The 22,890-nt window shown below is 42.5% G+C and overlaps 2 protein-coding genes and 1 long non-coding RNA gene across 3 annotated transcripts in view; 2 read left to right on the top strand and 1 right to left on the bottom strand.

Moving 5' to 3' along the window:
• Positions 1-22,890, top strand: part of SYN3 (synapsin III) — a 594,890-nt gene that overhangs the window by 297,244 nt on the left and 274,756 nt on the right. The gene's annotated exons all lie outside the window — the stretch shown is intronic.
• On the top strand, positions 1,824-4,908 carry LOC309553874. Its single transcript, XR_014225198.1, has 3 exons — positions 1,824-2,880; positions 3,275-3,519; positions 3,564-4,908. It is a non-coding gene; the product is annotated as an uncharacterized lncRNA (long non-coding RNA).
• Positions 4,084-22,890, bottom strand: part of TIMP3 (TIMP metallopeptidase inhibitor 3) — a 69,385-nt gene continuing 50,578 nt past the window's right edge. Inside the window, exons 2-5 of the mRNA XM_082255355.1 lie at positions 16,898-16,980; positions 8,825-8,936; positions 6,258-6,379; positions 4,084-5,039 (exon numbers count right to left, since the gene is read on the bottom strand). Of these exons, the coding sequence (XP_082111481.1) occupies positions 4,842-5,039; positions 6,258-6,379; positions 8,825-8,936; positions 16,898-16,980 (515 nt within the window). The 3' untranslated portion in view covers positions 4,084-4,841. The remainder of the gene's footprint in view (positions 5,040-6,257; positions 6,380-8,824; positions 8,937-16,897; positions 16,981-22,890) is intronic.

The raw sequence follows: 22,890 nt of genomic DNA, 5'->3' as shown, positions 1-22,890 counted from the left end.
CTGCAGTCTTCTGGGACACTGACAGGTCCCAGAAGACTGCATCCACCAGTCAGGATGCGCAGCGCGACTCGTGCATGAGCAGTGGGCTGTTAAGCCGCGAGCTGTTACAGCTGGACGCCCATAGTGAAGATGCTGGCACAGCCGGGGGAGGATGGAGGAAGAAGAAGGCTGGGGTGAGCTCACCGCTGGACTGTGGGACAGGTGAGTGGCTGTTTTTTAAAAGTCAGCAGCTACACTTTTTCTAGCAGCTGACTTATTTTTTTTGACAGGTGCCTGGAGATCCTTTTTAATTGTTGGCACAATGACAAACCCTGGCAGCTGTTGTACTAGTTTCTTAAATTGGCCATACACAGTAATGAATTTTGGCAGATTCTTACTAAATCTGCCAAAATTAAATCCATGGGTGGCCCTGTTGGCACCATCGGACTTGACATCAGTTTCAAAATTGAGTGAGCTGAGTGGAAAATGATTGGCCAAACAGTGACAGCATCCAATTAGATGCATTCTCTTTGGAGGTATTCAGGTAGCTGATTACAAAAGGCAGAAATGTACATCCTTCCATCCACACAGTTTAACATGAATGGGGGAGTCAACTGATTTCTCACTTTCATCCTCAGGGCTGAATGAGAAAAATACAAGTATGTATGGCTAGCCTTAGTAATAGTAGATGAAAATGTAAAGTCCATTGAACTTGGCACAATTCTGCAGATACCATTAGAGTAAAGGATAGACTTTTTCATAGGGGGCCAGCTTGCAGAACTTGATCTGCTTCTAAAACCAAAATTCGGCATTTTGTAGATCCACAACTGATTGGGCCCCACAGGTTGCCTAAACTTGCTGTGATGCATTATCACTTATGTCTATTCAGTGCATAGTTATATAAACAGAGCTTCAAACACCTTTCTGGCTATCCAGTAGTTGGCTATGCATGTTATACCAAGTTTAACAAGGTTCCTGTGTAAGCTGAAAGAGCAGCCTCATTTAAAAGCACTTGTTACTAAGAACTACAAATGGGGAAAAAATACAAACTCCATAGCCAAATAGAATTCTCCGCAAATATAAAAGCATATTGATATAAAATATTTCTCATCCGTGATATAATTGTAGCAAACCTGTAAATAGCATACAAAAAAAAAAAAAAAAACTACAACTCCCTACATGGAATGGAGTGAAGATATATTAAAAAAATTTCCTCTACAAATGATAAATAAGTGAAAAAAAATATATAAACAGAAAATATGTTAAGTCACACAATCTCAGTAAAACATATACTTTAGTCACCCATTTCGTCAGAACCGAAAAACAAAAAAAAAAAACAAAAAAACACTTCATATTAGAGATCTACATGTTTTCAATTCAAATATCCAGTCAACAGCAACTCAAAAAATATGCAATTTCACAAATTTCTCCCTAGCTGGGTGTCAAGGCACTGCCTAGTGAGTGCTGATTTTTAGGGTAATCTCACATGAGTAAAAAAATATTCTTATTTTAGTTTTAAAAAAGTGTGTGTGTGTGTGTGTGTGTGTGTGTATATATATATATATATATATATATATACTGTATATATATAATTTTTTTTAAATTAGGACTGCCAACCTGCACTGTTCCCCTGGCACAAGGTTTGCATTTATATTAGGCCAATCCTGGGATCTAGGCATCCTTGCCACACATACCTTAGCAAATTTGGTGACCACATTTTTATTTACTGCAGTTAAGCAATACAGCTTGGTCACGAACCTGTCCAGAGCCTGTAATTGGAAAGTGCAGGAGAAGTAGCCCTTTAGTTGGGTCATCAGTCTACTTTCTCCTCCTGTAGACACTGGGCAAAGCAATAAAGCTTGGATTGACTAAGAGTGTTGTCCCTCCCTCTCCCAGCCTGAGGGTTGCTGTACAGAAGAGTACGGGGAAGATCTATCTGTTTTTCTGAGATGCCAGATCATCTGATGATACAATTATGTAAATCCCAATACCTGTGCAGTTTTTGGCTGCGTTCACAAATGTCTGACACAGATCATGCTGCACTCTGATCACTGGGGAAGAGGAGACTGAGAAAATGTTTTCTCCTGTCTGCAGCAGACAAATGGCATAATCTCAGCATAGGCAAAGCTACTAACTAGAGTTAAAGGATGGCTCTTTAATAATAAAAAATTGGGGCGTTTCTGAAAAATTATTCTGCCGCTGTATATTGTGACATGCCAGAAATGTATACATAAAAACTGACACCTTGTAGTTTTTTTTGCTGGAAAAGCTGTTTAATGGCATTGCATGTTGGAAGTCATTTTGGCTTTTCTTCTTTACTCATGTAAGGTTATCCTACAAATTAACTTTCTAGGATGTCCCATGGGTGGACGGTGAGACATACAAACTCAGATCATTACCACTAGACGGGAGCAGAGAGGTTTACAATAACCCCATTACAGGAATTGCCATACTGAATTTTAACATTCTAAAGGTGTATGGAGCCATTTCACACCTCCTTTTCACATGGTTCTCTCTCAATTTGATTTGTCATTACACCACAGACAAAACTGAGCTGTAAATCCTGATATTTTATTTTTCTGTTACTGGCATGTTTTTTTTTATTCTAAAATCATAATATTACTGGCAAGCTTACACTTGCAATGTAATGTTCTGAATACTTCAAAAGTGTAATGGTAGTTAAAGGCCAGCTATAACTGAAATTGCATATTTCAGTGCTTGAAAAGTTTTTCCCTGTGGTGGCGTCTTATTATTTCTCAGGGACCTCAGTAGTGAGATCTCCCAACCAGAAGCTCTAGAAGCCACGTGAAAATATGGTGTCCCTCTCTTCTGATGAGAGGGTAAGTGACACCTTTGTATTGGCTTTTTGGGAGAGATACAAACTGCTGCAGGGAAATCTGGGTTAGGGCTCTTTCACACGGGCGATCCGACCAGATCCGCCTGTCAGTATTTTAGGCGGATCTGATCGGATCCTCCATGCAGCTCTATGGGACAGCGGATGTCAGCGGAGACACCTCCGCTGATACCCGCTGCCATCCGTATCCGATCCTGTCCGTGAAATCTGGACGGATGGAAACCCTATTTTTCCATCCGTTCAGGGATCAGATCGAATGAGAGCGGACAGGCGGTCCGCTCTCATCCGATCCCCCATAGAGAGCAGCGGGAGCTGTGACACCTCCCTCTCCGCACTGCAAGTGGAGACGGAGCTGTCATCCGCCGGCTCAGCGGGGATCGGCGGATCCAACCCCCGCTGAGCAGCACGGATCCGCCTACGGAGGCGGACCGTGTGAAAGAGCCCTTACTGAGAGGTATTCAAACCTCTGACGTTCCCCAAAATGGAGAGAACCTTCCCTGCTGGACCTTTTATTGACACATATATAGTGCTGTGGCTGTTAACACCCTCTCATCCTCAATAAAATGGTTCTGCTTCAGAGCAAGAATATTAGATAGTAGCTTTATCGTACAAAGACCTCCAGTATAAAGATATTTCACAGAAAAATTAAAGACTTTCTGAAGTATTTAAAAGGCCTCTGTCATGAAGCAAACATGTGAGAAGGCTTCAATGGAAGTGGCTATTCCCTGAGGCATGGCCTGCATACCAGACTCGAAGCAGTGGTCTAGTGACTGGGTTCAGTTTCACTGCTTAGGGAGGACTTTTATGTGGTACATGGGTAATAACTGCTTATATCAGAGCCTTCCACACAGGTGTGACAGATTCCCTTTAAAGTGCACCTGTGCTTGAGTGTTAACTTAAAGCTATGTGAACAGTCTTGCTGGGATTGATAAATAAAGGTTAATAGAGGGGCTGAAAAAAAAATGTTTTTCCAGAGTCCTTCCTTGGCTGGCCCTCGGAACCAAAAACCTAGGAGTTTGGTCATGTAATCTCTGGCAAAGGAGAGCATCAGAATCCAGATAGGCTGGTCTTCCTCTTCCACAGAGATCACATGATGAAATACCTTGGCGGAAGGGACCTCAGAGCAGTGTACTCTTCACAAAAAGTCTTTCAGCCTGTTACTTTTTATTTATCCACTAGGTTACATAGATTTAGGTTAACCTTCAAGGATAGGTCCATGTTAACAGAGAAAGTCCAGGTGTTGCATAATACTCCAGGCCACAAGAGGGAGCTGCATCTTATTTTTACAGCCCTGCGATATGACACGCAGTAGGCTGCAGTAGCTTATTTTCTCTGGCTGGTTATGCCTGTGACCTGCAAGGCATTGTGCCAAAATTCCATTTCATTAAAAAAAAAAAAAGTAACACTGGCAATGTATACAGCAAGGTCTGAAAGATATGCTTTTAGTGCAATGACAATAGCTCTCAAGTTTCAAGAAAGCTTTGTAGGTCTTGCTGATTGTTTTATAGAATTTTAGGGTCACCCAGTCCAACATTTCCCATATTTTTTTTTTTGTTTTTCCAAAACTCCTTTGAAACAGTTGCAATTTATTTCCATAATTTTCTCTACTCAAAAATAGAGTCTTTTGCCTAGAGTGTCTACTATGAACTTTTAGGACACAGCACCTCTTGTGGCAGGAGGCTGCAACTGCGATAGGAAACAAACAAATGCACAGCACTGTTTCGCAACGCAAAGGACGGCCCATCAGGTGCCCGAAGAAAGCGTTGATTTCATAAAAAGAAGGATAGAAAAAACAAAAACAAAGCAAGACTTTCCCAAAGAACCCTGCAAACCGTCTGGCTTAAATGGGTGATTGAAAATAAAAGAAGAGTGATTAAAAAATATACTTTCAGTATGATGGCAAAGACTTAAGTGTTCCAAGTGCTAAATTTTAGCAAGAAATCAGGCACTAATTTCATTGCTGCTTATACGTTCGGGTTTTTTTTTCTGTCCATTACAGTTTGTGGGCTCAGGGGTCCGTGGTGTTGATCACGGTTTTGTCTGGTGGAGTCCATCCTCTGTACCAACTGCAGTAACCCTCCTTCTGCTTGATGCAGGCGTAGTTTTTGGATTGGTAGCCCGGGTAGCCAAAATTTGAGAGCAGGTCTGTCCACAAGCACTCACTCTTGGATGTAATGAAGCAGGGGAGATAATAGCAAGGCTTGATCTGTAACACAGAATGGGCAGCCAGGGTAAGAAATTACATTGCTCACTTAACCACTCAAGCTAAAATCCTGACAGTTATAAAATAGATGCACAGAGAAAGATGTACACCGCTCAGGCAGTTTGGAAGTCCACAGCCAGCCTTGGGTGCAGGACCTCGGATCGCCACCGCAAACAGGATACAAGAGAAATGGCCGCACACCAGGCAATAGCTCACGATGAAAGGCTTTACTGAACAAGGATGCAATCCACAGCAAAATGGATGGTAGGCATGTTTCACATGACTCTCAGCGTGCTTGTTCACTACCTTAGTTAGTGAACAAGTACGCTGAGAGTCGTGTGAAACATGTCTACCATCCATTTTGCTGTACCTTGCATCCTTGTTCAATAAAGCCTTTCATCGTGAGCTATTGCCTGTAGTGCGGCCATTTCTCTTGTGTAAAATAAATGCAGCAGGCGGCTTGTAGTTAGTATCTGCAGGAGCTTTATGTTGCACCCTGGATTCACTGAATATGGGTACAATGCTTTTCAGGCTGCAGTGTAAAAATGAATAAATACACATTTTTTTTACCTGCAAAATCATGTGCATTCATTATTATTTACAAAAGGTGAACGTGGCCTTTAATCTGCGTACAATTGGTCTTCCCTGGTTTCTACTTTCTTTCCTTCTCAGTTTGCTTCTCTGGTGGAAAGGGCCAGCAGGGTGCTGTACATAGCTTCCTTAAAATATCACCGCACCGTGCCTCAGTACTCCTCTCTTCCTACTCATGCAATCAGTGGGCTGGCTCTTGGGAGGAGTTATGTAAATATTAGAATGCCTTGATAGGACTGGGAGTCCCTAGGCAGAATGTTTTTTCATGCAGATCATTCTAGGTGACACCGACATGTGATGTTCAACCTCAATGATTAGAAGAGCTGAATTCAATGAAAGAAAAGGGTGGGTCAGGGCCAATCAGGCTGGGAAGAAAATAAATGGATAATGCTGGATGTCCTCTAGCCAGAATCAGTCTCTGACTTGCTGCATTACTAACACACACTGAGGAGCTCACAGTGTGCAATGAAATCAGAGTAAGCAATTTCAGATCAGGAGGAGAAGCCTGTACAAATGTCAGGTTTGAAGGGAAGCAAGAAGTTCAGCTTTACAATAGATGGAAAAGTAAGGACTAATTAAAGAGTTACAGATGTTCACTGTACAGAATATAGTAAGAAACCGTCCTCTTACCTTGCAATTACATCCAAGGTGATAGCGATGATTGAGCCCTTTACGCTGGGCCAATGTCAGCTTGTCCCATTTCTCAATCAGATTGCACAGTCCGGTGTATACCTTTCCTTCATAGACACGGCCTAGACAGGAACACAGGAACCATATTACAGCCTATTAACTATATCAGATGACATTTCAGTACCATTTTTTTTTTAAAAGTTTGTGAACACCTGAAATCCCACCTAGCTATTTGGTTAAAAGTATGTGGATCTTCCTCCAAATGAGTTTAGATGTTTCCAGTGAAGCGTACTGTTGTTACTACTCTATGCAAGGACATTTTAGACTGTTCAGCATTTCCAGCCTTGTGGTAACAGTTTGGGGAATATACATTTCTGTTCCATCAGGACTGTGCCCCTGTGCACGAAGCCAGCTCCATAAAGATGTAGTTTGACCAATTTGGTGTGGAGGAACTTAAGTGGCATGCACAGAGTCCTGAAAGTTTAGGCTGTTATAGCCACGGTGGGAAGTGGGGGCAACTCCATATTAATGGCAAATAATTTAGAATGGGATGTTCAACAAACTCATAAAGATGTTGTGAGCAGGTGTTCACAAACTTGGCCATATAGTTTGTATCATACTGAGGACAGTTTATTAAAAAAATATATATAAATATATAAAATTTTACAAAAATGCCAGATGCCAATTTATATTATTGCATACAGTAGGTGGTGCGTACAGTATATGTTCCTTTGCAATATTTGGGGTTGACACTCAAAACATTTGCTATATGATTTAGCTGGGTTAGACTTTGTCAATGGACAATAAATGTATTGATCAAGTGCTGGATCTAGAAGTAGGAAAAGATAGGGCTTAGGATCTGAATTCAGAAGGCAGCTTTCTGTTAACCAGTGTGTCCTTGTAAAAGGAGGATTGTTTAGAGCAAGGGTATACAAACTTTTTGAACAAAAGGCTAGTTTTCGGTCCTTCAGACTTTAGAAGCGCCAGATTATGGCCATTGGTGGTAGAAAATGTCCTGGGCCAAGCATCAGTGAGGGTAAACATGGCCCTGTGTTTTTTGTCAGTAGGGGAAGTAGTGACCCATCATTGGTATCAGTGGAAGAAATAGTGCCTCATTGTTGGTGTCAGTGGGAGGAATAGTGCCTCAAAACATTTTGAAGAATAGTGCCCAAAGAGCTGGATAAAGGCCTACAAGGGGCCACAGTTTGGAGACCCATGGTTTAGGGTATCCTAAAGATTGTAGAAAGGTTGAAAGTTCCACAAAAGTAATGTGAGTCCAGTAGGTCTTTATTGAACATGTCAATAGGTCAGAGGACAAATCCAATCTATCAGGGCTTAAATACTGGCAATATTTGAAGAGAATGCTGAACAACAGGTTGTATAAAGCAGGATACAAAAGAGTGCTGATTCAAGTCGCCATTATTCAGTTACTGTCAGTATTTAAAGCCCTGATTCAGGGGGACTTTTGAGCCCCTGAAACATGTTGACGCTCTTTTCTTGCCTCATATGTTGTGCAATAACGACAGATTGGACACAATTTCCAGGTGATCTCAATTCTTTTTACATTCTTTAGATGTGTCGATGATTGATAGACACAGAGAGATCCAATGTTTAGACTTTTCTAAAGGGTTGACAAAATCTGTCTACACTTGAGAGCCATCACCAGGCTTCAATGCTACACAAATCTTTCAGTGTAAAGCTGAGCTGCAGGTAGGCAGTTAAATAATATGCATACACTATATGTAAACTGGCTTATTTAACAAAGATTTTTAATATTGCTTAGCTAGCCCTGACGTTCTACATAGACAGGCTCTGCCTGTGGTCAATCAGACTGATTTTAGCTATAATTTTTTTTGCAGCAAAATTATGGATTTTGAACCTTGTGATTTAGAAGGGTTTCCACATACTTTTGGCCATATAGTTTTAGATGATAGTCAAGCATACATTATTAAATTAGGAGCAGAATAAATACAAGTATAAAATCCTACTCACCCAGCGCTAAAAACAATATATAAAATATACAATACAGCATACCAGGAATAAAGATTTCACTTTTTAGAAACACTAAGAGTTGCTCACACTATGGCGACACGACTTCGGGGGCGACTAGTGAAGTCGCCGTGCACCGCGACTTTGGCGCGACTTGCACGGACTTCACATAATGGAAAACAATGCAAGTCGCTCCGACTTCGGTCAAAAGTAGTGCAGGAACCTTTTTCTACGTCGGAGCGACTTAAGTCGCTCCTATTAGAACAGTTCCCATAGCACAGAATGGAGCACGACTTGTCATGCTAGTGTGAACCGGCAGTGAGAGAAGCCAAGAAAATGGCTAAACTATTGTCAAGATTGAGGGCACCTGTTCCTGTGTGCAAAGCCTTGAAAGCTAAACTGATATTTTAGTAGTTTGGTAAAAATGAGTAACAGAATTTGTCCTGTAATCCCAAGTTTTTAATAATAATGATATCCCCTGACCCCAAAAAGCACAACACGGGAAACCCATGTGGCTTTTATATACTGGCACTTGAAAGGCTTAAACCGTCTGTGCCAAACACACAGAAGTATCTCACCTGTGATCAGGTACTGATACTTGTTAACCTCCAGCTTGACTCCGCAGAGGCTCTCGGAGGACTCCGTGTAGATATATTGGACTTGAGGCATCTTTTTGAAGCCACGGTACATCTGGAGAGAAGACAGAAAGAAAGAAATTACTTCCAAATCACATCTTGCCACTGACACGTCTAAGGAAAAATTTACAGCTTCATCAAAATGCTTCCCATATTGTTGGGCAGATTTCCATTCACGAAACACCTCCAAGATTTTTTGTGTCCAACGCTGCAGAATAAAAGCCAGCTGTAGGACATAGGGGGATTTAACTGAAAGCGATCAGTAGTTCTTTGTACCAAAATGTCAGCATTGGGAGATCTTGTCACATTTCTGATCAAGTATAAAATCAATATGGAAATAGAATAGGATATTTTTACGTTTTCAATTCAATGCAATTGTAAAAAAAAAACCTAAACACATATTGGCCCGAATAAAAAGGAAACTTGTGTTCAGACATTTGATAGGATTAAAACAATTTAAAAAACTGAGGCTTCTGTATCTATGCCATAGAAAAGATTCATGCATATATCAAAAGAGAGCCCAAAAGTCCTTTATTATTACCACTGGTCACAGCAAGAAACATCCAATGTGGCAAAAGATTCCCCTTCCCCAGGGCTTGAAACAATGTAGCAAAAGTATATATGGGACTCAAATCAAAGCACCTGAATTTAAAACTCTGATTGATACAGGCACAACTACACAGGAACTGCTTTTCCTATTAAAATGCTAATTCAAGAGTATTGTCTTGAGTCCAATACATACTTTTACTACATTGATTCAAGCACTAATGAAGGGGGTTTTTTTTGCCCTCTTTAAACTTATTAGCTTGTTCTTGCTGTGATTTGTGATATTAATGAAGGACTTAGTGGACCATAGTTTCATAATGTGTTTTTTTAATGGCCTCTTGTAGTCTACGTGACAGAGAGACAATACAGCAATAGGAAGACAGGGACAGTGTTGTCACCCTATAACAGGAAGGGCCTGAACAAGGACCTTCATGGCAGGATCACCAGGGATTAGGTTAATGAAAGCTGTAGATTATAATAGTTGAAAACAACGTTTTAAATTACGCCAATGTGTCAAACTTTCTAAAAGACTTTAGTGATTGGGTTTGGATCTACTTTAACAGAAATTGCATCACAAAATCAGCTTTCTATGGTGACTGAGGTCAACAGTCACTCAGTGTTAATTTATTAAAAGTTAGCAAAAAAGAAAAATAAAACACCAAAAGCTTTTTGAGTTTGAAGTCACCATTGGCTCCCGATTAAAGTCTCTTCAATCAATACGTCGACCCCACCAGCCATCTGGAGTCGATAAGGGAAATTACACCCTCAAAGCCGTCCAACACCCAACAAAACTCAGTCTGATCAGCAGGGCTGCCTTCTCATGATGACAGCGTCATTTAAGCTCTTGCTTCTTTCTTGGAATAACATAGCAATTGCCAAACCGCATTTCACACCCAGTGCGGTCAGTCATAGGACTAGTGAATATTTAAAGTGGACTTGTCATGCAGAACTAAACATTTTATATTTTTGCTGATGTAGCTCTCCCTCGTTTTAATGAGAACACTTGGGCTGCACATGTGCCTAAATACATAGCCATTGAGGAAAAAAAGGGGCCAGAAATCATCAGGATTTAATAAAGCTTAAAAATAGGAGTGACGCAGCAGGTAGGAGGGTCTATAATGGCCTGGGCTGGATGATGTTGGACTATTCGATACAGTAGAGGCTTAGACGATGACTAGTGGTAGACATCCGAGTGGTGAGACTTGACGGGCAGGGCAGCCATCAGGGGGGGACAGCCCATACACATGTAAGGGGCCCAGGCGCTCCGAGGGGCCCGGCCGCCCAGGCCCCAACCAAGGAGACCGAGTAGTTGCAGCTGCAGTAACTAGCAATTGCTAAAGCATAGCGGCTGCAGAGTAAGCCGATGCAGCTGAAGGGATGTCTCTTTGCTGGATTGCGTTGTCTCTTTGCTGAAAATATGAGGCTGTCTCTTTGCTGGATTGGGATGTCTCTTTGCTGAATATATGAAGCAGTCTCTTTACTTGATTGGGATGTCTCTTTGCTGAATATATGAAGCAGTCTCTTTACTTGATTGGGATGTCTCTTTGCTGAATATATGGGGATGTATCTTTGATGGATTGGATTCATTTTCATTTATTAAGTTGTAAGAGTGTTAAAATAGAAGTGGGTGCACTGAAGGACTCAGTGGGATTGCCAGTGGACGGATTCGGTGGGACGGCCAGAGGGCGGAATGTTGGTGGTCAGGCCCGGTGGGGCCCAGGCCTTAAAGCGGAGTTCCACCCAAAAGTGGAACTTCCGCTTTAGGGAGTCCTGACCCCCTGACATGCCACATTTGGCATGTCATTTTTTGGGGGGGGGGAGCGGGTACCTAGTTTTGACAGGTACCCGCTCCCACTTCCGCTCGGAGCGCCGCGGCGCCCTGAACGGAAGTTCTCCTCTCCCCCTCCCTCCCTGCAATCTTCTGGGACACGTCAGAGGTCCCAGAAGATTGCCGGCCAATCAAGACGCGCAGCGCGACTCGCGCATGCGCAGTGGGTACCCGGCTGTGAAGCCGCAAACTGTCACAGCCGGGTGCCCACAGCAGTGATGCCGGCGCCGAGGGAGAGGATCGAGGCTTCGGGCGGCCGCATCGCTGGACCGTTGGACAGGTGAGTGAATGGCTGGAACTCCGCTTTAAGCTGTGTAAGGGGCCCCAAAATTTCTGATGGCTGCCCTGTTGACGGGTGTTAGTGGCCTTCAGAGAGGAGATGAGTATCACATGATACTGCTGTAAGGGTAACCCCAGAACTCATGGGTTTCAGTAACATTTTGACTGTTGAAGCCAGATTAAAAATTATATTTATTTAGACAAACATGTAGATAGGAAGACATGTTTGGAGAGCAAGTCAATCACATTACATTCTGTTGGCTTAATAAACATTGCTCTAACTTCCTAAGGACTTGTATTACAATTTATACATTATGAAGAGGGTGGCACCTATCTATCTAAAGTTTCTTTGAAGTGACATCTTGATTGAAACGCGGAATAGTTGTTCACAAAGGCTTGTTACTTCCAGTAAACAACTGGACAGGTCTTCAAAAGCCTAGATAGCAATCTAACAACAGGAGGTATAAATGGCTTTTGAAGACAACAGCTGTTATACAATATGACTTCTCACAAAATATACATCCAATATATTTGCTCAATCATAAATACATGTTTGATAAATAAAATGGCTGTTCCCTTTTCCCCATCACTGCAAATGGTAATTTTGTATTAAAAGTGATTGACTAGCTTCCCTACATCCTGTCAAGCTTGCACCATTATGTAATCAACCTAATTCTCCAACTCTCTCCATGATCAAGTATTTTGAATGCTTTTTTCCATAGATGTTCCAGACTCTACACAGCACCATTTAGAGACCAAGTTAAGAAATATCAAGATATCAAAATTCCTGTTCTCAGTTCTGTAATTCTCCCAGTGTGGTAATGATATGGTTACAGAATCCAAATCCTAATTCAGAGACCCCCAAGCCGGCCCCCTCCAGATTTGTACACAAGTAACACTATTGTTACGCGAACAGCATGTGGCCTGCTTGTTTCTCCCTAAAGCTTTATCCCTATAATAAGTTGCAGGTTTCTCGAATGTGTGCCAAAGTATTAACTTTCCTTTCTCTCTTGGTGAGGAAGTAAGCCAGCCTCATGACTGCGGGCTTATGGAAGGGGGGGGGGGGGGGCTTAAAACCCCAAATCAAAAGTTCCTACAGCAAAGCTTCAAGTTCTACAAAGTGTTACAGGCATAGAGGTCCAGCTCTGGACACTGGAAGAGGAAATCGGGTTAATGAAAGATCACTCAATTGCAGTAAGAGGGTTAAAGCCAAATCCCACCTAATCATTTGTTTTCAAGCTTTAGTGAGTGTGAGGAAGAGCTAGAACCCCTATCAGGTCCTTATTGGCCATCTCTGTCACCGGTGGAGAAATTTAAACTCTCTTCATGCCTCATGAGGCCTTGTGCATTAGTGCAACAAGATGTCACATGGATAGGAAGTGCTGGAAAATACAGCATTACAAAATCATTAAAGTGTTACTAAACCCAGGAGCCTGCATTCACTATATCTGGACTCCCACAGTACACTGAACATGGAAATGCAATTATTTTAGTAAATATAAACTGCTAAATTCCTTTTCTCATCAGCGGTATAGAGTAGTCTTGGGACTTCTATCAGTGTATGGTTAAAGCTTGTAAGAGGAGTTTTCGTTCTCCTCTGACTGTCCTATGAGCAGTGTTGGGGGTAACGAGTTACAAAGTAACTGATTACAGTAACTACATTACTTTTTTTGGTAACGAAGTAACGTAACTAGTTACAATACTAATATTGGTAACTACACTACTTTACTGGGCTATAGGAGGTAACTACACTACTTTACTAGGCTATTGGAACGCGCTTTCCTGCGTTAACCAAGCCGTGCGATACAATCGTTATTTCGAAGAATAGAGAGGGATGAAGTTTATGACTTTTTGTTGCACTTTATGTTTTATTCTGTTTTTTTCAGGTTTTGTTCTCATGTTTCCCAAAGCCTGTGTTTATACAATAAACTCTATGCAGAAAGAGTGTCATGTATCTTCTTCTACACCAGGCAAGTCCAACCTGCGGCCCAGAACCACAGGCAATGCGGCCCACTGCCCCCTGACAATTTTATTTATTTTTTGCTGGGGAGGAAGGAAGTCGAGTCGTGGGCACCGCCATTCGGCCACAGAGGTTTCCAACTAACTGTAGGCAGAGGCTGCCTCAGAGGGGATCATCCACTAGTTGTGTTAAATTAGTGCTGGGGAGGCGCGGCAGCGCGGGAAGGACGCAGCAGCGTTTTATTTCTTATATACCTTAACTATAGTATATATTTTATATGCGGCCCGAGAAAATTTCTCTACACTCAATGTGGCCCAGAGAAGCCAAAAGGTTGGACACCCATGTTCTACACGGTCAATTAAGAAAGAGGAAAGTAAAGTAATAAGTAGTGAAGTTACTTTTCAAATGCAGTAACTAGCAAAGTAATCTCGTTACAATTTACAGAAGTAACTAGTAACTAGTTAAATTTTTTGAGTAACTACCCCAACACTGCCTATGAGGCTGCAGGACCCCTGACCCTGTGTCTGGACAGTTCTGATTGGCTCTGTGCTGATCAGGGCACTGTCCCAAGAAAAAAAAAATACCTCCTAGCAATACACACCAAACTGAGCATGTGCAGAGGGCCCCCACGGCTCTGTACTGCCAGGAGATGGATTGGGGACAGTAAAAGAAGGGGAGGATCAGAGAAGACAGGATCAAACAGCCTTTTTACACAATGCAGAGGATTAGCCCCTTAGGTTCACAGTGAATATAACAAGCATGCTTTACTGCATATACAGACTAATTTTACTGTTGTGGGTTTAGTATCACTTTAACCTCTTCAGCCCCAGAAGGTTTACCCCCCTTCATGACCAGGCCATTTCTTGCAATATGGCACTGCGTTACTTTAATTGCACGGTCGTGTGATGCTGTACTCCAATAAAATAGATGGTAAATCTAAAAAGATGAAGGGCAGAAAAAAAAACAATGGTAGAGTGAAGCTCAAAAATACTTGCCTTTACAGAGCCTGGATGAGGGTTACATTCCTATCCTGCCATTATCCTGAGAACGCCGAGGATCCCAAATCTAATGAGAAAACACTCCTGCATTTTTCATTTAACGGACTCTGCTTGCTGCATAGCAGTGCTGATTCTTTTATTTCACTGCAAATCTAGCAGATTGAGAATAGACCGCTAATGTGAAGCAAGCACAGTGCTTCTGGTAGTGACAAGGGAGCTCATTTTAATGATGTGATGTGGCAATGCTGATCTGTGCCCTCTTGGCTCATTTAAAGTGTCAATTTTAATGACAGGTCCACTTTAAGAACACATTCTTGCAGTGGGGTATTACACCTGCAAGGGGGAGACCTGGCAGAGACCACGCTGCTACTCCCGTCTACACAGCATTCTCCAAGGACCAGGCACAATCGATCCCTTTTTATTACGGAAAATGATTACACGTGCCCAGAAGCATTTCTTTTCCTTTTCCTTTTTTTCCCCAGTAAATATTGTACAAAACAAGAGTGAATGTCACAGGCTAGAAGAGAATCTTGGAGCGGAGGATCCATCACACTGGCCATCCTAGACCCCCGGAGAGTTCGGGGAGAGGCGTCTGACTTCATCTATTTACCAATCCAGCGTCCAAAGCTGGCAAAATGCTGCATTGCTAAGTGACTTTACTATGTACATGTAAACATATGAACTAATCCGGCCCAGAACACGACTTTCCTCTGTGATGGATCACAAGCCAGTACAACCAGTCTACAAGCCAGCGGGCCGAACTTAAAAACAACTTCTTCTGTGACCTGTACTAACAGCCAAAATATTTGCAGTGCTGTTCAGCCAGTCTTGTGATTATTACACCTCAAGTATACTTTGCAGCTTCTTGTTCTTTCTTGCATATTGTCAGTAGTATCATTTTTTTTTTAGGAAAATCTCCACCTTTTTATGGTCCCCGAGTTGCAGTTCAGTGACTCTGCCTAGGCTGAGATGATGTTGTAATCAGTCTGCTGCAGGCAGGAGGAAGCATCTCCTTTAGACTCCTCTCCAGTGGAGGCCGGTCCATTGGGGGCGCAGGGGCGCCGCTCCCCCTATCCATGCGTCTGGCCCCCTAATCTACATGCAGGGTGCCAAACGCATGGATTCCAATGTTTTTTTTTTTGTTTTTGAAGCATGTGATTAGAGCCAGAGGCTCTAATAGGCTTCAAAAAAGGGTGGGCTTGGGGCGCAGAGCACTGCGCCCTGAGCCCACCTAGTTGTGTGACAATAGCGAATGAATATTCGCTATTGTCACACAGATCCTCCTCCTGGCCAATCAGGAAGCGGGTCCTGAGACCCGTTTCCAAATTGGACGAAAGGAGAAGCCATGCCATTGGCCAAGGAGGAGGGAGGAGACGCAGAAGACTGAGGGGGAAGCCACCGCTGCTGCCAGCCTGCCCTCTACATGTCCAGGGTGAGTGAGCCGGCAACCGGGGGGGTATGGTGTGCGGGCTGGTGTGGTCCGGGGGGGCGGGGGTATGGTGTGGTCCGTCTGCCCCCCCCCCCCCCCCCCGGGCCCATAAAGAGCACCAGCTGCCACTGCTCCTCTTCCCCATTGATCAGATTGTATTCTGTAACTTTGTAGCAGGTCACAAGGTGAAAGGCTGCAACAGGGGCTGCTCTGTTTCAGACATTTGTGAACACAACCAAGAACCTAACAGGCACCAAGGATTTACGTGATTAATCTCTTCACGACCGCACTATAGCCTAATGATGGCAACAGCGCAGGCGCATATATCCGAGAAGTCGTCTATTGACGTTCTTCCGTGATCACGCTTCTCGTGCACCCCAGGGCAGTGCTCATTGGCATCCTTTGGACACAGCTGATCACAGTGGCTCTTTACCATGTGACCAGCTGTTTCTAATCACAACTGATCACAGTATAAACAGGATTTGCCACTCCTTTACTCAGTAAAGGAGAGAAGTCTGTACAACTGTGCAAGACTGAAAGTAGAACTACTCACCTGCAGTCCAGCGATGCGGTGTCCAGAAGCTGTCTCACCGACACTGACATCTTTGGCCATTCTTCTTCTGGCTTTCAATATTTATCTTATTTGATTGGCTAGGCTGAGACAAGGGGCTCCATTCACAGAGCGGTGTCTACCGCCTTAAAATATACAGTAAAATACTGGATCGCGTTTTTAAAAAAAATATTTGCCATTCGCGAATAAAACACTTAAAATACCTCATGCAATCTGCTTTAGTGAATGGAGCCCTATGTCACCTCTGCACGTATGCAGGAGGCTATTTATCTCTGCAGATGCCTACATTGTACACCGCACAGGAGACATACAGTGTCTCTTCTGCATTAAAAAGCCAGCAAACCACGTATTTATGTAGTAGTTGTATAAAGAAGATCCATAGAGATCAGTATAGAGAGCACTCACCTTCATCTGTTTAACAGTGTAACGCATAGTACCGAAAGGCCCATCGTTCATCAGCTTTTTGCCCACCACTTTGGCTCTGATCACTGGAAAAAAAAAAAGGACAAAATAAGTATAAGTGATCCTGCGAGCTACTATATTGTACAAAGAAAGTATTTGCTGCTTGCACTAATCACTCCCCTTAAGGCAAGTGTAAATAAATTAATAAAAATATACATGTGCTGCGCAAAAAATAAATACAAATTAGGTATATATGAATACGGGTATAAATATTCATGATATCCTGTGCTGATATATTAAGATGACACTCTTCTAAAAAACATATATCATCAAGTAAATAAATATATCATAAATATAAAACTCATAAGTGGAAAAATGTATAAATATACAGTGCTGAAATAAATACAGTGTAAAAGAAACAATTGTGCTAAAATTAGATTTGCAATTGTGCGAAATGATCACGGACATTATCTGCAAATCTAATTTTAGCACAATTGTTTCTTTTACACTGTATTTATTTCAGCACTTTAATGTATATTTATATATTTTTCCACTTATGAGTTTTATATTTATGATATATTTATTTACTTGATGATATATGTTTTTAGAAGAGTGTCATCTTAATATATCAACACAGGATATCACGGATATTTATACACAAAATAAGTATATTACCTGCCCAAATAGCAATCCTCTAATGTTGTAGTAAGGCTTCTTTCACATTAACGCTACTGCTTTCCGTCCTCTGAAAAGCGATTAGCAGTAGATCACTTTTCCGAAGGTAGTATAGCAGTGGCTAACAGGAGTTCAGAATTTAAATTTTATATTGCAGGACTGCCCCACACTTGGGAGCCGAGCATTCGGCTTGCAGTTGTGGTATGGCCACATTGAACTTAATGGGCAAGCTTGATGTGTGGTACCGACTGTCAGGCTAAGTTCACATGTAGGCATTTTGGGGCGTTTTTGGGGAGTTTTTCTGCTCTAGGATCAGCTCAAAAAACGCCCAACAAGACAAATCCTATCAATTTCAATGGCCCCTGTTCACATCTGAGCGTTTTGACGTTTTAAGCAAAACGCCCAACGCTCCAACAAGTACATGAGCTTCTTTTTGGGCAGATTACAGGCGTTTTTCTTTTTTTCCATTGGTCACTAGTCAACCTAAAAACGCCTGTAAAAAACGCCTGTAAAACGCCTGAAAAAACGCCCATACAAACGCCTGAAAAAACGCCTGAAAAAACGAGTTAAAATTGCCGAGGCCATGGTATTTATACAGACCTGTCTGGCTGTATTGTTAGGGAAGTGATTAGCACTTCCGGGTCAATGGTTTGAATCCTCTCCAGGGTACTACCTGCCTGGACTTTCATGTTCTCCCTGTGCCTGTGTGGGTTTCCTCTGGATACTCCGGTTTCCTCCCACAATCCAAAGACATGCTGGGGGTTATTTAGCCCTAGTGTGTATGTATCAATGTGATATGAGTTAGGGACCTTAGATTGCAAGCTCCTTGATGACAGGGACTGATGTAAAGCACTGTGTAAATTGGTGGCGCTATATAAGTACCTGTAATAAATTTAGATGGGCAACAGTATGACCAAAGCTCAGCTGCTTTTTTTTAATCACCATTCATCTGAAAGGGCCCTAAGGCAATGTGATATGTCATGCAGAAAGCAGGTGTAAACTGCCCAATAATCAAGTTGCATTCACCGTGTTCATTCTGAGTTATCTCCTCTCTAGTGCACTTATAAAATACAATACAAGACTGCGCAGAAGATATACAGTATATGTACCAACAGGCACCATTACAGCAAATCCCAACCTTCATGTTGTATTCAGAGCCATCTTACCAAATGGGCATGGGGCCCTACCTGCCCAGAGGGGTCCCACCTGCCCAGCGCCCCAGCCAAGCATTAGTCCAGATTCCCGTGTGCATCCCGCCCCCGAACTTAGCAGGTGGCAAGCACCTGTTGGCCCTGCTTTGCTATCAGGCCACTTGGGAGGAGGGGGAGATCACAACTGCAGGAATACCTGTCTGCCTTCACGGGAACAGGCACACACAGGACAGTCGAGTCTGACTCCCATTTGTGTGTGTGTTCACCGGACCCAGCTGCCGAACTTGGAAGCTGTCATTAGCCTGGCACTGTTGTACCAATAAATATCGCCTTATCGATAATTTGCATTTTATTCTCATGGGTGATTGTGTAGGCGGGGCCCCAGTGCACTGCATTGCCCGGGGCTCTTTAATGCTCTTGAGATGGTACTGGTTGTATTCAAGCTGTCTCAAGTCATCTCAGGTGCAGCTTTGAGACATGCTGTTCCTCAAACTATCTTGATGGTTTGAACTTAAAGTAAGTCCATGCACGAACTTCTCTATTTTGATGTCTGACTTAATTATATTTTTTTGTAACAGGTTCAGTATTAAAAAAAAAAAAATCAACATTGGTTTGGCTCAAATAACGTCTATGGTCTACAAGCAGTTGACGATATCTAGTAAATATCTACTTGTTTAAAAATTCTTAGGATGTTCCTGTTTTAATTGTCCTTTACCCCACCCATAATGTTCTCATAGTTATAATACAACCATTGCAGTCTGTTATCTGTCTGCCAAGTATCCACAAGGTGGACGGTGTACTCTTCCCAGCCGGACGCTCAGGCTCTCTTGAATTATACTAGATGCATTGTTTCACTGCTAGATCACAGTGCAGGCACCAGCCAAGGAGGGGTTAACAATGTGGTTACAATGTTAATCCACCCCTTGAGAAAATGAGAACAGGGTAGTGATCATCAGCAGCTTTGCAATAAACCGCTAACCGCTGCCTGCAAGAGCCAAACCATGGAAAAGTGTCACGGAGTGAAATAGCATTGCAGTCCTCCGGTATGTTTAAATCACACAAGGAACAATACGTCACAATGTACGGTATACAGATTCAACCCTTGGATTGTCCTCACTTGCCATTCCGAAGATGGTGCTTTACTGTATGCCGAAAGGCCCAATAAGAAAGCAGCAGAGCTGAGTTTTGGCTAAGTCCACACGGGCGTCTTTTTTAATCTTCACTTGAATGTCTGAAATGTGTCACTTTATGGGAGCATTTACAAAGCATCTAGGAGCATTATGGAATTTCCATGAAGTCCTCTAGAGGCACCCTTCAGCTCCATCAGCTCCATTCTGGGTTGAATTCAACCAGTATTGAGCAACCTTCAGGAGGTATTTAGCAAACTTTGGATGATTAGAAAGCTTCCAAGGGCTTTAAGCAGGCATTAAAAGGAATTAGGCAAACTCTGCTGGGATGTGCTTTGTATATTATTGTCTACAGGATTCAAAAAATTCCCATGGGTACCTAGCCAAAGTGCAGCTCCAGGCATAAAGCAGTACAGTCAGTGCACTGCTAGTTCCATCTATGACAGTGGTCTCCAAACTGCAGCCCGGGGGCCAGATGTGGCCCTTTGCTTGCTTTTATCAGGCCCATGGGGAACTATTTCATTCAGTGACACCAACTAAGGGGCACAGTTCCTCCCAATGACATCAACGGTGGGGCACAATTCCTACCAATGACACCAACAATGGGGCAAGGTTTCTCAAACACTACACCAACAATGGGGCGCAATGACTCCACTGATGGATCACAATTTCTCCCGATGACATCAATGATGGGGCACAATTCCTCCCAATGATACCAATGATAGGGCACAATTATTCCCAATGAAAACGACAATGGGGCACAATTCCTCCCACTGGCACAAACGATGGGGCACAATTCCTCCGAATGGTCCAAATGATAGGGCACAATTCCTCCCAATGATACCAATGATGGGGCACAATTATTCCCAATGAAACCAACAATGGGGCACAATTCCTCCCACAGGGACAAACGATGGGGCACAATTCCTCCCAATGGTCCAAATGATGGGGCACAATTCCTCTTACTAACAGCAAAGATGGGGCATTATTTCCTCCAACTGATGCTGGGATATTTTCTACTCCCGATGACCCCAGTCTGGCGCTCCTAAAGTCTAAAGGACAGTAAACTGGCCCTTTGTTTGGAGATCCCTGATCTAGGAAGTATTGTACTCATCTGAATGCCCAAAACATTTTGTATAATCTATAGGAAAATGTAGTTTTATTTACCTGATTCCCGCTCCCCCAAAGGCTGCAGCTCTCCTCCCTCTCCCAATTCAGAGCTATGGACCCTGCATTGTACTTGATTTCAGAGGACCTGTGACTGCCAGAGTGTAGGGGAGAAGATCCTGCAGGGACCAGTCTAGCAGCTTGGAGAGAACTTGCGGTTAGCAGAGGATCAGGTAAGTAAAACTGATTTTCTTGATCCTTGTAGACCTAAATGAGCATTTAACCCTTGCAGTGTGGGGGCAGACCCACTCCAAGTGGGATTTTTGTTTTCCCCGGAGTTTAGTTTTAAAGGATAACTAATGGTTTGGGGGTTTATTTTATCTGGCGTATCTCGTGTGTGTGTATTATATCATTTTTGTTTTACAAATAAAAACAATTCACACATGATGATGGATTCCCAGAGCACTAAGGATTGGCTAAAGTGACAGCATAGCAGAGCAACTTGCTTTACAGCTTGCTTTGTAGAACTGAAGCCTCCCCCTAAGCCTTTGGTTTAGGGATGAGTCACTGCTGTGGTGACTCATTGGGGTTCTGTAAGCGTCAGTCTTTTTAAGCTCAACTGAAAGCTAAAATAACTTAATATGTGAAAAGGAGAATAGAGCTTCCCCTGCTGGCTAAACAGAAGGCCAGAGAAGATTACAGATTCCATATTTGACATTTATCCAACAGAAAAAAAAATAGTTTTTAAAGTTTGAATTTATTAGTCCTGATCATAACAATTAATGAAAAATTGTATATAAAAAATATATATATATTTCCTAATTGAAAAGTCTGTACAAGTAGGTCAAGAATGGTTTGTACTTGTAACATCCGCTAGAACTACTAATCTTCACAATTACATAATGTACAGATCTCGGCTATAGAATGACGTAGGTTTTAGACAAACCCAGGGAAAGTAGAGCTTGTGTTTTGCAATAAGAAAAGCAGCTCAGTTCTGAATGGACCAGAATGATCCGCATACGCTGGGTGATGGGATGAACGTGTTAAAGGAGTTAGGAGTCGGAACGTTCTACTACGGAGGGTGGAAAATTGTCTTCTCTTTTTCATTATGGAATCTGCCATCTCCAAGACCAACACGGAGGAATATTTACAGTAATGCGCCCTCACACACAGACATCAGCCAAAAAACATTGAACCTTAACCCTTTCCTGCTTGAAAATATCCCATTCAAAAAAATGAAAAAATGGGTCTAAATCCAAAAACAAAGAAGTAATGTATTGCAGCCTGCTAGTTCTTAGATGTGATGGCTGTGTGATGTGCTGTGATTCATTTTTCCTTTAATTTTTTTACTTAGTAATCCTGTGAATAACACTCTGCCTGTTCCTGGCTGGTTTTCAAACATGTTTTCATCTCCGCTACATGAGGGTTAAGAGGATTAGTAGTTTACAGAAGGGAGATAACATTGTTTGTGCCTTCAGGTCAGCTCAGGGAAAGTGACACTGCATTCCTGGCAGGATCCTCAGATATTTTTCTATACTTGCTGAAAATGTTGTTAGCCTGAAAAAAGAAAACAAAGGCAGCCACCATATCTAAGAACTGCTAAGCTATTATAGATAAACATTTTTGTTGTTGGGTTTAGCTATCCATTGGGCACTTTTGTATGGATAGATCACCATAGATTCATGTGGAATGGTGGAAATGTTTGGTAAACAATGTAGCAGCACTTGAGCTATCACAATCTAATCTCTCTCTCTGTCTTTCTCTGTTTGTCTGTCTCTCTCTCCATCTGTCTCTCTCCATCTCTGTCTGTCTCTCTCTCTCTCTGTCTCTGTCTGTCTGTCTCTCTCCATCAATCTCTCTCCGTCTGTCTCTCCCTCTCTCTGTCTCTCCCTCTCTCTGTCTCTCTTTCTGTCTGTCTCTCTCTCTCTCTCTCCGT

Source organism: Pelophylax lessonae (assembly GCF_965119305.1).
Source record: "Pelophylax lessonae genome assembly, chromosome: 4".
Lineage (NCBI taxonomy): Eukaryota > Metazoa > Chordata > Amphibia > Anura > Ranidae > Pelophylax > Pelophylax lessonae.
The sequence above is the reverse complement of the archived record's forward strand: the minus strand, read 5'-3'. Positions and strand labels throughout refer to the sequence as shown.